Source organism: Coregonus clupeaformis, chromosome 10 (genome assembly GCF_020615455.1).
Source record: "Coregonus clupeaformis isolate EN_2021a chromosome 10, ASM2061545v1, whole genome shotgun sequence".
NCBI lineage: Eukaryota > Metazoa > Chordata > Actinopteri > Salmoniformes > Salmonidae > Coregonus > Coregonus clupeaformis.
The window spans coordinates 27,962,607-27,978,813 of NC_059201.1; the positions used below are offsets into that span (position 1 = coordinate 27,962,607).

The window sequence follows — 16,207 nt, forward strand, 5'->3', positions numbered from 1 at the left end:
CAATTTAATCCATTTTGAATTCAGGCTGTAACACAAAATGTGGAATAAGGGGGTATAAATACTTTCTGAAGGCACTGTAGATAACAAAATAGCAAATTACATAGGTCGTCACTCAACTAATAAATCGCAAGCCATTTTAGCATTTGAATGCTGAAGGTGCCACTTAGATGTGCGTGATCAGGAACAGGCCGTCTACCTTGCGTTGGTCAGCATGCGAAGTTGAGCACAGTAGGCAGTTTGACTAAGCTTCTGATATCCCCTGGGCAAAATGACTTGTAGATCAATGACTGTCAAAACCGTTACATGCTTAGTTTGACACTGAAGGAGAGGATGCATCAGTTGTCACAAAAGAGGTGGTATTTTTGGAAGGAAGAAAGAAAGTAAGAGCAAAACATTTTAGTGAATCGGCGATTCGTAACATTTGAATAGATTTTCTGACTGACGCATGCTACATTTGAATAGGTTTGGGGTCCGCAGACCGATGCACTCGTATCTTAAACATTTGAATCGGGGTCTGATGCGTATTGGTGAATCGTTACATCCCTAGAAGCTAGAATGTTCCGTAGCCAACATGAGGGGTGAACTGTTGGAGGCTGGAAAACAACCAGGACTGACTTACTCTGTAGGCCAGGCAAGCAGGACAGTGTCACAATTGTGTGTCTGTCTGTCGTGGGTCAGCCACTGGGCTCATAGCTGTGACACACACAGCGGCTCTTCCCAAATAGGGCAGTAAATCTCCTGTGAGATGCCTGCGCAAGCAGTACCTCCAGGCAGAGTTTCACAACTGTAACCAGGATATAACTCTGGAGCACTAGTCTCAGTGCTCAGCACAGTCAATGCTTCACATCCATTAAAGAGAGGCAATCAATGTACACTACATGACCAAAAGTAAGTGTGAGCTTGGTCCCCCCTTTGCTGCTATAACAGCCTCCACTTTTCTAGGAAGGCTTCCACTAGATGTTGGAACATTGCTTCCATTCAGCCACAAGCGCATTAGTGAGGTCGGGCACTGATGTTGGGCGATTAGGCCTGGCTCGCAGACAGCGTTCCAATTCATCACAAAAGTGTTCGATGGGGTTGAGATCAGGGCTCTGTGCAGGCCAGTCAAGTTCTTCCACACCGATCTCGACAAACCATTTCTGTATGGACATCGCTTTGTGCACGGGGGCATCGTCATGCTGAAACAGGAAAGGGCCTTCTCCAAACTGTTGCCACAAAGTTGGAAGCACAGAATTGTCTAAAATGTCATTGTATGCTGTAGGGTTAAGATTTCCCTTCACTGGAACTAAGGGGCCTAGCCCGAACCATGAAAAACAGCCCCAGAACATTATTCCTCCTCCACCAAACTTTACAGTTGGCACTATGCATTCGGGCAGGTAGCGTTCTCCTGGCATCCGCCAAACCCAGATTTGTCCGTTGGACTGCCAGATGGTGAAGCAATTCATCACTCCAGAGAACGCGTTTCCACTGCTCCAGAGTCCAATGGCGGCGAGCTTTACACTACTCCAGCCGACGCTTGGCATTGCGCATGGTGATCTTAGGCTTGTGTGCGGCTGCTCGGCCATGGAAAACCATTTCATGAAGCTCCCGACGAACAGTTCTTGTGCTGACGTTGCTTCCAGAGGCAGTTTGGAACTCGGTAGTGAGTGTTGCAACCGAGGACAGACGATTTTTGCGCAATTCATCGCTTCAGCACTCGGCGGTACCGTTCTGTGAGCTTGTGTGTCCTACTACTTCATGCCTGAGCCGGTGTTGCTCCTAGAAGTTTCCACTTCACAATAACAGCACTTACAGTTGACCGGGGCAGCTCTAGCAGGGCAGAAATTTGATGAACTGACTTGTTGTAACGGTGACATCCTATGACGTGCCACGTTGAACGTCACTGAGCTCTTCAGTAAGGCTTTTTACTGCCAATGTTTGTCTGTGTGCTCGATTTTATATACCTGTCAGCAACGGGTATGGCTGAAATAGCCAAATCCACTATTTTGAAGGAGTGTCCACATACTTTTGTATATATAGTGCATCGCTGACATACTACCGTCATAGCATAGCAATTCAAATAGAATGAGTGTCTCACCAGTATTCTTGGCAAGGGCGTCATTTCAGCTTAACATAGGGTATGGCAAAGTTAACAGGGGGCCGGGGGGTATTTTTTTTATACAATTGAAGCTCATTTACTGCATTTCTACACAATGAAAAAATTCTAAAATGCAAATAGGAGAACAGAAAAAAAAGCAAAATTGAACCCAGCCATTACCACCTTGGCTGCTGTAGCTTCATTCACCTCAGTCAATAGGGGATGTAACATTCTACAAACACGTCATACAGCAATTAGCTGCTACGCACTAGTTCAGCGTCGGGATTAAAAACTCTAGTTTCATGTCAGGCCAGTTACCTAGCCATCTACTACAGCGATCTTGCATTTGCCTTTTAAATCAGGATTGGAATGATTTTAGTAGCCTATTTTAAATTGTTGGTGTTGAGCTAGTCCGCCATACCCAATTGACACCCCTGATTCTTGGTCATACCTAAACTTGCACTCAAACACACATTGACAAATCGGTGAGGGATAGCAGTTGAAGGACAGTGTGATGCCAGCTTGACATCCCCATGCTGGTAAATGAAAGGTGTACTCACAGGTAGAGGGATGCGATCTTAGACGTAGCCTGTCCTAGATCAGGGATGGACGTCAGCTCATTATGGTCCAGGCGCCTGAGGGAAACACAGACGCAATGATGTTAGAGGACATTATGGATTGAAAGGAGAAAGTAACAGAACATTGTATTGAGATAACATAATGCTGTAAATTGACTGATCAAGTTGTATTTGGAACTGAAGTAACGACATGAGGTTTCCTCTTGGGGTTGACAGTGTAGCAAGGAAATAGATCAATATGGTGCTACTGTATCCATCTGAAGTGTGTAAGATTAATTCCTATTACAACAGAATTGTATGCGAGTAAAACATAGATGGATAAAGCTGTGTCCAGCTAGTATGTGTGCTTGGGCTCTGACAGATGTCAGAGTATCTGTGCCCTCCCTGCCTGGGTTGAGATAGACCCTCCTGAGCGTATCAAATATTTACAAGCAAGGGTTCAGCCTGACTGGTGTTGAGTGATGGAGAAAGCTTAATACAGAAACCACTAGCCCTACTTTATTCTCAACTGGACTAATTTCAAGACAATACATACAAGGATGCTAGAATTTGGAGTGTGCGTGACTGAGAATTACTGTCCATTGACACTACTATACCACATAGCAGTCATGGACCTGACTATTATGGTGAGTGTGAGATGCCGATGTACTGCAGTGTTTGTTCAGGGTACTGTCCAGTAAGGACTTCATTGATGCCCCCTCTAATGCTATCATTGGGAAGCCTGCTAGGCCTATTGCTAACAGAAAACATTTCATTAGACTAAACACACACGGCAGTCCATTATGAAGTGAAGGGGAAGCACTTTGCGAGGAACTGCGTTCATAGATCAGCTGTCTGCTTGACAATCGATACTGTTCTGTTCTGAATGAGGGCCATTTAAAAGGCTGAGCCCAGTGCACACACAAAGCCAAGGGGAACTCCTGGGTGAGAGAACACACACACACCGAGAGAGAGACAGAGACAGAGACACAGACAGACAGAGACAGAGACACAGACAGACACAGACAGAGACACAGGCAGAGACAGAATCATGTCTGAGGTACTTACAGCTCCCGTAGGTTTGGGAGGTTCGAGAAGACTTCGACATCAATGGCTGTCAGCTTGTTGTGGCCAAGATTTCTGTAAGAAAGACAGACTGATTAGCATTGTTGATGCACCCACCACCACCTGACCCTTCATTTTACAGGTGTTTTTTTCAACTGTGAAACCTCCCTATAACATTGTGGCAACCCTGTAGTCGGCAGGTAGCTTAGTGGTTAAGAGCGTTGTGCCAATAACCGAAAGGTCGCTGGTTCTAATCCCCGAGCCGACTAGGTGGAAATCTGTTGATGTGCCCTTGAGTAAGGCACTTAACCCTTATAGTCGCTCTGGATAAGAGCGTCTGCTAAATGACTACAATACAATGTAATGTAGTCCCATTTGAGTTCTGTTCCAGGGGTTCCCAATCAATACTGAGTCTGGCTTGGTTTACACAATGGAGCCCACAGCCATCCATCTGTGTACAAGTCAATTTGCAGTTTAGACTAACAGTGCATTTAATAGCCACCACTTCACTTGCACAGTGGCTAACATTAAATAGGGATTTGTTCAGAGATGGTGTTGTCAGCCAAATGCACTTAGAAACAAATCTGTCTTTCACAAACAAATGTGTGTATACACGCACGCACACACACTTTTTGTCTCTGCTCTGAGACACAGCCCTGGCTGCCTCCAGACATGAGAGATGGGCTAGGAATGTTTCACAAGCCTGTGGAGAGACGGCTGCTTGTTCCCAGAGTCTGGGGACAGATTTACCTGACGTACCACATTCCTGCTCCTTCCTCTGGTTGCAGGCTGCCTGCACAGCCTCAGCAGACCACATTGCACATCTGCCTCTCTTTCCAGCCTTCTGCCTCACTCTTTACCTCTGTCTCCCAACACCTATCCTGCTCTTTACCTCCCTCTCCATCTGTCGAGATAAGTCTCTCTCTCTCTCTCTCTCTACAGTATACGTGTGTGTGAGGAGATAATGGTAGAGCGTGTGCGCAGGAAGCCCTGACAGGGCGGTGTGTTACGATCATTGGCAGGGCCCTCCCACCGCCATTGTGCCAGAGATTGCTAAATTGCTGTCCCTGCTACAGGAGCCAATTACCTCATTATACTGAAGCAAAGTGAAAAATCACAGGGTTTCCTCCACCAGGCTGGGCTGCGCCGGAAGGTGCACATACAGCTGAGAACACCGCCGCAGTGCAGCGCAGCACAGGGAGACACAAAGACCGCAGTAATCTGCCACAGCAATCAGTGCCAGCCTTTAACAAGGCCCCGATCGGTGCAAACGGAGGATAATAAAGCTTAACTGGAGAGCCCCTCATTACAAACAACCAATAAAACAACACCGTTCAGAGGAGGGCTGTTGTCATGCCCCCTCAACAGGCTGAGTGCTATATTGGTATAGGATAAAAGAACAACAGAAATGTAAAGCATGTCATTGTTTGCTGTTGTCCATTTAGAGTAGAGTGAAGAAAGGTGACATTTGAGAGAAAAACCTGCCGTACTGGTGCCAATAACAAACAAACAAACAAACAGTGTGTGTGTGTGTGTGTGTGTGTATGTATTCCCAGTCTCCTGATAGGCCAAGAGGAAGGGAGTGTTTATACAACTCCAGATTTGTCTTGCCTTGTTCATTCAGCTTCATTTTCTTGCCTTTCTGATCAGATAAGTTTCACAGTGTTTTAACACCTACTGTATAAGCAGCTGGTGATAACGCCATAGTTTCCTTCTGTTCTACAGTCACAAGTAGAGGGGGTGGGGTTACGCCCCACTGACTGGGGATAATGCTCTCCAGAATCTGCCAAACCATACCTACTGCCTCAGTGGGACAAAACAACAGAGTGTGGAAGGTTATTGGACAGAAAAAGCCCAAAAACCTAGAGATTAAAAACTAAACGTGTGTGTGAGATGTCCAGAAACTCTTAATAACCTCAATGATCTCCGTGGTCAATTTAACACTCCAAAAACACATTATTTTGAAAGCTAGGAGAAATCTGTGATGGAGTGTGGCGAACACTACCAGGTTATTCCCTCTGCTGAAACTCAGGAATGGTGAATTCCATTGCATGGCACAGCAAGAATTATGCTGTCTATCTAAATGAGCAGGCTTGTTTAACATTAGTCAGCATGATCAAGATCACAGCGCTATGTTCCTGACCAGAAAGTGTCAGCAAGGCAATTCATGCCTAGCTTTCAGCCAAACAGCGAGAGAAACAAAATATGCGGGCCTACAAAAGGGGGGCCACCAGTTTCCAATCCCTGATCAAAAGCGCGCAACGAGTTGTGCAACCAGGATCAACTGAGGTGAAGGTGGGAGTGGAGGATGGAGAGGCCTAGACTGAACAGACTGGTCATTTCATCTACTGCCACTTCCCAGTCCACCTGTTGCCCTGAAGCACAGTCTACTCTAGAGACCTCAGGTGAATAGCAACACAGTTGGGGGTAGCTCAGAAGGGTACAAGGTTATCTTGGCCACTATGTGAGACAGCATTAAAGCAGCGATAAAGCTATAAAACCTGTCTGACTAAGCAATCTGACCTGCCTCAAAAACCTCCCAAGAGTCAAAGCCTCCCACGGCACTAGACCGTTACACTACTACATACTATTGGATTGATGTCATAAACCCATCATCACAACCCATCAAAAATAAAAATCTAATTGTTTCGTATTCCGTCAAAGAGCATGGGAGTGATGTTATTTCTTATGACAGTGCCCTCATAATTAAATGCAGACTGCAGAGGGGAAGGGGGTGTACTAGACCGGGATCGTTTATCTGCCCATCTCTATCGCTGATAAGATGAGTGTGAACTTCGCTCTTTGGAAGTGTGAAATGATGTCAGCAATAGGGCCTTTGTGGTGCAGCTGGGAAACAGCGGAGCTTTTATGTGGTCTGTTTCAAACAGCCATAAACTGGACAAAGAATAACCTTCCGTCTGTCGGGGAGCTATGAGAAGAAAGAGAGCCAGGTAATGGCAGTTAGAGCATACACAGGAGTACTACCACCACTATTTTAGACTCCTGCAAAAAACACAGGCAAGAGAGAAAGCAGCCACAAACAAAAACATGTTTTATTTTAAGTGGCACAATATGCCCAGTGTTTCCCCGATATTCATTTAGCAGTGGTGCCCCGCCACGCCCAGAGGGCTGGGCGATAAGGCCAAAATATATTATCACTATATTTTTATTATTTTTGACAGTATGACAGTATTATGTTTCTGAATTATAAAAGTTCTAAATATGTTTTATGAGTAGTGCAGGACCCTAGGATGGCAACAAATAAATCCTAAGTCGTTTTAATGGTTTTATACTCAACCAAACCAGGACAAAACTGACAGTGAAGTAGTCCAATTTAGAGAATTTTAAATTTATTTAGCACTTTATCAAAATAACTTTATAGACGGTATTGTAAAAATCCATACCGGTATACCTTAATTTCTATATAGCCAAACATGGGGCTCAGCATGAACTCAGGCCCAAAGATGCCAAAGATGCCACACATGAGGGAACACACACAACACACACAGTCTCATGCACTACACACATGGATTGGAGTTTGATAGCAAATCCTAATTTGTTCCATAGTCGCCAGACTCCTTGATTACGAGCAAAAGGAAATGAGCCGCCTCAATGAATCTGAAAGAATAACATCAATAAGTCAATTCTGAGGGAGTATTGTTCCAGTTCCCTCTCAACTGGCCACTTATCTTATGTACTGTACTTCAAAGTGAAGAAAATGACTGATCATTAAACAATGTATTTCCTCTGCTTAATGTTTATTATGCTTGCAAAAAGAAAAGTCTGCAATAATTACACCATCATCCATGGAGAGAGAGAATGGGGCCAAATACTGGCCTGAACTTTATAAACAACCGTATGTAGGCCTGTGTGTGTGGATTTATGTGCAGGTACTGAAAGCCTCTGTTTTCTACTAAATCAGTGGACACGGCCAGTGCAGGTTTTATTTTGGAAGGTAATAATGCTTGGCTCTGGTGAGCACACAGCTATCAGCTCTTGGTTGCTGCGGCCTGTTTAGGGGGTTCTCCACTTCGCTATCCCTCTCCAAGTTGCGCTCTTTTTTTCCTCTCAGATTTCCAAACTCTTACCAGATGTAGGCCTACAGAATTCACAGATGATTCATCTATCAAACCCACTTTGTAGACAGCGGCTTAAACAAAAAGAAAAGAGAACTTGGCACCCCAGTGTGTCTTAACAAAAAGGCCATCTATTCTGTTGACTGGATTCCTATGGAATGACTTCTGGCAGCAGCTGTTCAATTGTCATTACAGTGAACACTGCCATGAGCTCACTTCACAACTTCATGTAAATGTCAACTTTTATCTATAGTTATGAAAAGGATTTCTCTACTCACTTATTGCTGCTAATGTGTTTCTGTCTAAAGCTATATATATATATATACATACATATTTCATTTTAAACCGTAGTATAAAAGTTTACATTTACATAAAGCAATAAATAAAACCCATAATTTTCCATTCAGGCAAGCACTGAGCACCTATCTATCGTAAACATCAAACATCAGCACTAACGTGATTCTTTTTTGGAATCAGAGCACTAATCGCTATAATCTTAAACCCCAGGAAAAGAAGAGAATGATGTTGCTTTAGGGCCTAGGGACATAATAGTCATAAGGCCCCATTGTTGGAATAACCTGCTAAATTCCTTCCATCTTGATTCCCTGGTGCCGCTCGGGAAGTTTAGCACGCTGGTGTTGAATTAATTCATTGAGGATTGCAGTTGTTTCGATTGATTGTAATGGTTTATTTGTTGAAATTGTACCTTGTTTTTATTATTATTCTTGTTTAATTTGAATATACATTTTATTGTGAAAATGTTTGTACTCAGGGCACCATTGTGAATGAGACCCTGGTCTCAATTGGGCTCCCCTGAATAAATAAATAAAAAGATTCCAAGACAACTCAAATCATTCTCAATACCACAAGTTTACAAGACTGCTTAGAAATAATTGCCCTTGAAACCACAAGAGCTTCAGTCCTGCAGTCTTTACAGTTGCTGTTGTATAGCTCTTCCACGGTGGATATGTCCATCTGGGGTTAAGGAAATGGAGGAAACCGGTTTGGTTTTAGTTTCATTATGGCAGTTTCATCCGCCATCAATCATTCCTTCATTAATACCACCTGGCTGAAGATGCATGGTAACCAGTCACACGATGGCAACATCCTTGATTACCAACAACAGCAATCTCCTCTGCAAAGTTTTAGTGTTCATTTGCATGTTGGTTGTAGTTCGTTCAGTCAGACAACAGAGCTTTCATCCAGTTGAACCTGACATGCACTAAACCGTAACGTTGACAACACATCCAGGCAGCAGGCAGAACCCCCCCCCACCACCTTCTAGTAATCTCCACCCCATCAGTGCACCCCCTCCGGGCCAGGATCAGAGGAACCATCAGACCAAAGCCTGTCAGGAAACCACCAAAACAAACCCATTTCCTTTGGGCAAAAGCCAAACCATTGAGGTTGAAGGCAGAGGGGCGTATGATGCAGTAACAGAAAGTTTGTCATAGTGTTGTCACGATAACAACATTTTACAAACGATACCAGGCCAAGTATCACGATACCACAGTGGAAAAAAATCAGTGGCCTAGCATCCGGTTTGCCTCGGACACTTGTTCCCATTTTCGAAATGTTCTCCAAAAACCTGGTCACTGAAATGTACACTTCTACTCAATACAACAGATTGACTTTAACTTCAAATTGTTCAGTGTATAATAGAATACTGCATAGAATGGCTTATTTGCAAAGGCCTACCAGTGATTGGGATCCCGAGTGGCGCAGCGGTCTAAGGCCATCTCAGTGCTAGAGGCGTCACTACAGACCCTGGTCGATTCCAGGCTGTATCACAATCCGGCCGTGATTGGGAGGCCTATAGGGCGGAGCACAAATTGGCCCAGCGTCGTCCGGGTTTGGCTGTCATTGTAAATAAGAATTTGTTCTTACCTGACATGCCTAGTTAAATAAAGGTTAAATAAAATAAATAAACATTTGGCTGGAGGAATGGGAGGAAGGAATATAGATGCATAATGATCTGCACGTCATTGTGTCAGTAAGGGAAAAACACTGCATGAAACCTATTCAGTTAAAACAGACACACTCTCCCTCCTTTCCTCACACACACCGTCTCCCTCACTCTCATTTACACACACACACACACACACCGCACCCAACTTTTAAAACGTTAGGCACAAAACTGCATTTTTAAGGAGCACCAGAAAGAAATAGATTTTTCAAGTAGTTTAGTCTTCAATTAGGCCTGTATGAATCCTATCCTTTGAATCACTTCTCATGAGTAGCAGACCCTTGTCCTTTCTTGCTGTGCCAATCAAATTTACCTAGGTTACCAGGTTGTTAGCTAGCTAGGTAATATGACTGAACAACGTTGTTTTTAATCAATCCAATAATTAGCGACCCGGGATTAGTTTAAAAACGGCCCGCGACATGGTTTGTGGAATTATAGAAAATGCACGTGAATCCTGATAGAAAGAAAAAAAGGCATCTCTGGTAATATGGATCATAGTTTTTTAACCGTTTAGGCTAGAGACAAGCTGTTATCTTTACTGTAACGCTGCATGCCTGTCGCATGCCTTCAGGCTCCATTTTCCCTCTCTGACACGGAGGCTGCATGACAGTGAACTTGCAAAGTCTACTCAGACTGGTCTGTGTGCTTGGTTATAACAGGCGATAAAATGACACAATGTATCAACATTGCTCGCTTTGCGCGCTGCTCCAATGTAACAAATGTACCAATCTAACAATAGAAGACTCAGGGTCTGGGTCTGCATCCCCACTCACCATCACGGCTAAATTATATATTTTTTAACTGATGGAGGAAAAGATGCGAATGAAGAGCGGACGGAGAGAAGGTGGTGAGTGAGGGCTGGTAGGTGATGCGGCTGGCTGATTACAGCTGGCACAAGTGATATGCGCATGAAAGTGAAGTGGATATTGTTGGACCTGCGCATACAAGAGTCTAAGGGCTGTTGCTTAAATTCAACTGAGTTTACAAACAAAACGTACGTTATAAACAGGGCTGAAAAATTCAGTAGTATCATATGAAAGCAGTACTACGGTATTCTAAAATGTTGGTATCATAAGTATCATGATGTTTTGGTACCGTGATATTACCGTGGTACTGGTATACCGTGCAACACTAGTTTGTCAAAAGAGCCGGTGAGTAGTTGGTTGTCTGTCAGGGCTTCACATTTCTTGCCCATATAGGAAACCATTCAGCAAAAGCTGGTTTGTAAAGGGATCCATCCAGAGACTTCTCCTTCCTGTTTGAGTGAATATAGGTGACACTGTAGACCACTGCTGTAGAAATGAAGGGGACAAAGCAGGAAAGACTTCTTTCAGACACAGAGCCTCTGCTTTCTCTCTGTATTAAACCACATCGATCGGAGCCAATGTTAATAATGTTCATGCTTTTATTTACTTCTGTAAAACCCATAACACTGATGGCATTGCAGGCAAAGACACTCTTTACACACATTACAGTGACCACAAACAAGACAAACCACCACTCCAGAGATTATCTCAACGAGTGAGAGGAAGCCTGCACTGGGTATCATTAGGCTATTCATCAATCAGAAAACTACTAGAGCACTTATCTAGGGAACAATCTAGGTGATTTGTTAACAGCCTTATGAGCATGCATAATTACCACTATATCCTAATACGTTTAATAAAAGGCAACAGCAAAAATATAGAATCCCCTTGAAAATCTAAATTTGCTTTGAAGTACAGTATATTAACCATTTAACATTCTCCCTAAATAACCAGTGGTCACTCTCTCCAATTTCCCCCATCTAATTATTTTAATCCCTCATAATCTCTCCCTGTAAAATCAATCTCCTCTGCTTTCCCTTTGGCTGAATATGGCAACACCCACTTGTTTCCTACTATCTCCATCAAGGCAGCAGTGTCACAGGGGAGCTGTAAAAACAGGGCAGAACAGGGAAACTATTTTGACAACTGGAAGGCATTATGGTTCCATTTTTCACCAGGCCATGTCCAGAGAGTTTCCTCAGAAAACTCGCTCTTACTGAAAGATATACTGCAGAGGAGCACCCAGTCTCTGCCCCATCTCCCCCTAACAAATCCATGCTACCGTAGGAGTTATCACTACACTACGCCTATATATAGGCCCATATAAAATATAGCCACAACAGCAACAGGTGGTCACCAATTGTTCATGAGCACATACAGTATATGAAGAGAATGAGAAACGTAATTATTTTATACATTTCAAGATTTTAAATGATAGCCTATACATTTGTTTTGTAATAGTCCTATCTAGGACCTCAGCCATTTTTTAAACTCGGCGTTCTGCTACAGAAGAGCCAGTTCAGAGCTATAGCAGCTCACTGCGAGAGCGGACCAAGCTTGTTTATATAGACACCCAACAGTAATGTCCGCTCACCCACCACACTGATTGACCGACTGCTACTGCTGCTAGCGTCCACCTAGGTCAGGGCTAAACATAACAGGGACACTTTATTCCTCTCTCTAATTCACTTGGCACATTTTCCCAAAGGTTCAGAGACAAACATTTGGTGTGAAACCCAGCATGGCCTGACTGGACAGGACACTTACAGTGGTCTAAAACTAGGATCTCAATGAATCCTAGTAAGGTTTTATTTTAAAGTGAAGATTCAAAATCATAGTATAGTCCACTGTCTCAAATTAATTTAAATAAATGTAGGCCTAATTTATGAAATTATAATTATAATATCTTACTCCGTCGTTAAAGGATTAAGATTGACTATAAAGTTATTTGTTGATAAAATGTTCATGTTTAATCTTCTTCATCCTTATGTGATGCACTCAGTGAGTCTCTGTGGACCTTCCTTCTGACCAGGCCAAACCATTTGGCATATCCGTTTGATCATAAATTATAGAGGTAGCTCCAGCCAACCATCGAGCAGTCCACAGTGACTGCCCATTCATCTCCACCTCTCTCCCTACACAATGTGTGCAGTAAACTTTTAAACGCCCAGCTTTTTGAAGTGCCAAGAGGAAAAAAAAAGTGCATGCTTAGTAATGAGCAAGAGTGAATGGCAGTTCCCCTGTGCCCTACCCCCATCCACTACCTGCACACCACACACACACACACATATGTTTTGTAAACAGACAATTCACACAGACTGAAATATCCACCTATATGAATACATCTCCTCCTTCCAACAAGTCAAATGAACTGGGATAAGAGTTTTAATGGGATCACATACAGTCTCAATTGAAAACCAGAGAACAAAGACACCGTCTCCCTTTGTGGCAACTACAAGGGTGGGGAAATATGCAGCCTAGGTGTTTTACAGATTAATTCAATGCAATAAAACCATTCAATTTGAAAACAACAAGAGTGTGGCGGGTCTTCAAATGTTGACCGATAAGGTACTTACAGATAACAAGTAGGCTAAACTATATATTTGGTCTAGACATGACCCGCCAGGCACCAGATATTACACCACAATGTTTGCATTTAGCCATTCCAGATGAGAAACTTGTCCCCATTGCTGTAGTAGTGTTGTTGTTGAAGATAGTATAGTACTGTATACCTATGCATGAGTGTTACGTTATGCCATAAACATCACTTCCACTCGGCAAAGCGGTGCTTAAGGGCAATAAGGCATCCTGGACACAGGCATCATTATTCACATTTTAGAGGACTTTTTAAAAGTTGCATTCCTCACTTCCCAGGGGAAGACAAACTGCCTCACACAGGAACCTGGGAGCCTGAGAAGTCCAGAGGAGTCGCTTTTTAACCCCCCAGCCCAAAAAAAGACTTGTATAAAGATCTCTCTTTCCTCCTCAACATTCCTGCTAAACAGTTGAATTGTCCTTGTGGATTCACAATTGCTATTGAAATAGTGCTCCCAATGCTGGTTGAGCCAAAATGATGATTGAGAAAAAGAAACCTTGTCTATAAACAAACAACCTGTGTAATTTCAGTGGGATGAGGACTGAAATGTCCTCAATTTCAAGAGACATTCCAAGAAAATGTTTCTCAATTGGCTCATTTCCTAAACGAACCTTCAGACTGTGTCCCCATTGTGGCCAATGAGGTCTTGAGAATACACAATATATTTACTAGAAATCCAATTTGTGGGCCATGGCCACAGAACCAAATAGGAGATTAAGGAATAATATTGTAAGGTCATAAATTTATTTACGAGGTGATGTTTAGACAACGCAGAGGTTTAAATCCAATGAGATTTAGGCTAGTCAATTTCCTTGGAAAATTGTTTTGCCCAAATACCTAAGTAGATATTATTTTGATTGTTGAAAAAGTATTTTCTTAAATCGTATCTTTCTAATTGACATTATGTTATATAGTTATGGATATATAGGCAATTTCCTCCCAAATGTATATATTTTTGGACACCCTTGAAGTAGCCTATTCAGTGGTGGGGAGTAGCCTAATACGTCAATAAAGCCTATTATTGAAGGGGTTAACAATTGAAAGCAACTTAAGTAGTTTCAGATTCAGTGGAAATGACAAAAATCGACAGCCATTTAGTAGGCTGGAACCGATACCATAGTGCGACGTCTGTCAAACTAAGTTATTGTTTTGACATTATCTGTATCCCGCTGTCCATGCATGAATAGCCCATTGGGTTCTGGTGTGCTGCAATGATGTGAGGCATAGGCTACAAAGTAATAAGAAAACCATGCAATCAAGCAAGTTACAACTCCATAAAAGTGAATTGATATATTCGCTTATGTCCTTGCAACAAAGATTCCGCGAGACGGTGTAGGTCTACTTTCCCTTCGGCAACATTGTATCTTATCCTGATACAGGGTCAATTAATACGGCGGCTCGAAGCTACTTACAGGGAAACTGTCCGAATTGGCAGGTCCAGCGGTGTATCTGTCAAATCCAAATGACTACAGTCCACAGAATCTCCATTGCAGGTACAGTTCTGAGCACATGGTAAATCTGAGCTCAATCCGTAATTGATTAACAGTTCCAGCGAGAAAACTAAATAAAAACCATAGTGAGAAACCGATCCAATTCGTTCCAGGGGCGCCGCCATTTTGTATCCAGTTTAATCGCGCGACCACTGATCTCTCCTCGTCTCGACAAATTGGAAATCTGATACAGTTTTAGAGAGATAGTGAGGTCTGTTATAGCACATAAATTGCGTTGTGCTAAAATGAAGTAAAAACAAACACTTGTGGTGTAGACAACAGGTCTACTCTTCCAAATAAGTCATTTAAAACAAGTTCCCAGTCCAACTTTCTCCTCGAGTCCTATATTGTCTGAAATCAAAGTTGAATCACGGTTTACGAAGCAAGAAGACTACAACAAACTTCTCAAGTTGACAGAATTAAATGCAAGTATAACTTGTCCATAAAAAGGTTGAAAACGAGGACTCTTGGCAAAGCGATTCGTTTTGGCAAACATTGAAATAATAGGCTAACATTAACAGCAGCTCTTCATTTAAGACAACTTTCAGCATGTCAAACATACAAGTGACACTAATTTTCCTAGAATAAATGGACACATTATCAAAATACTAGCCTATGCACGTTGCCTTGGCAGTCAAAATAAACGTTAAAACGTATATTATTTTCATCGCGCGCTTGGAATGTTGGCTAAAACTTGGACTGTGTTACAATGTTCCATTGCTACAACAAATGTAGCAGCGAAAGTTTAGTTTAGTACCGAAAACTATCGTTGACTTCTCGCTTATGGCGCTTGCAAAACGCCAAAAAAAATGAAACACCTTGCTAGTGCCGATTGATCCTAATTTTGCCGCACACTCGACGCATTATGCTCTCTGAAGATCCTAGGAAATGTTTATCAGATGCAGTCTACGGCGATCCAATTACTAAAAAATTCAGTCCCCAACTTCAGCCCGTATCCACTATGAGTTTTTTTTTCTTCTTGATTTACTTTCCTTTTTTCAGTCTTCGTTCCATAGTAGTCCCACTTTGGATGCACAAGGAAACCTCCCATTTCCCTTGCAATTGGCTGTTCAAATTTGAGGAACGGTATACTCCTAATCTCACTGGCTGTTTAGGATTCTACAGGCGTTCCAAAATGCGACTGCCAGTGACCAGCTGTCACTCACCAGTCGTTGACCCCACCCATGTTTCCCACCCCGGGTGTGAAACCGCACCACCTCCTTTCAAGCTCACCGCGTCTTAAAGGGGCAATCAGCAGTTGCTACATACATTTTGGGACTTATAAATTAATAATGATATGTACCCATTGATTCTTGACGAATGTAACTTATAAATGCCTCATGAGCTTAGTTCAACTGTCGTACCCCATCAGAACCCCAAATATAAGCTTGTTTTACTCCAATGTTTGTAAACAAATATAATGTAAACACACACTATATAGCCTCAAAACATGTTTAAAACTATAATGTTGATATCATGGATGGTCAATCCTTGTATCCATAGTTCTTTCTATGAATTGGAGAGTGATACAAATTCTCCAGCCCCATCCCTCAGCTTTTTACCAAACCAGGGGT

The 16,207-nt window shown here is 42.7% G+C and overlaps 1 protein-coding gene across 1 annotated transcript in view; it reads right to left on the bottom strand.

Moving 5' to 3' along the window:
- LOC121575847 (leucine-rich repeats and immunoglobulin-like domains protein 1) overlaps positions 1-15,659 on the bottom strand; it is a 46,665-nt gene extending 31,006 nt beyond the window's left edge. Inside the window, exons 1-3 of the mRNA XM_045222941.1 lie at positions 14,556-15,659; positions 3,703-3,774; positions 2,638-2,712 (exon numbers count right to left, since the gene is read on the bottom strand). Coding sequence (XP_045078876.1) covers positions 2,638-2,712; positions 3,703-3,774; positions 14,556-14,758 — 350 coding nt within the window. The 5' untranslated portion in view covers positions 14,759-15,659. The remainder of the gene's footprint in view (positions 1-2,637; positions 2,713-3,702; positions 3,775-14,555) is intronic.
- Positions 15,660-16,207: the final 548 nt, after the last annotated feature.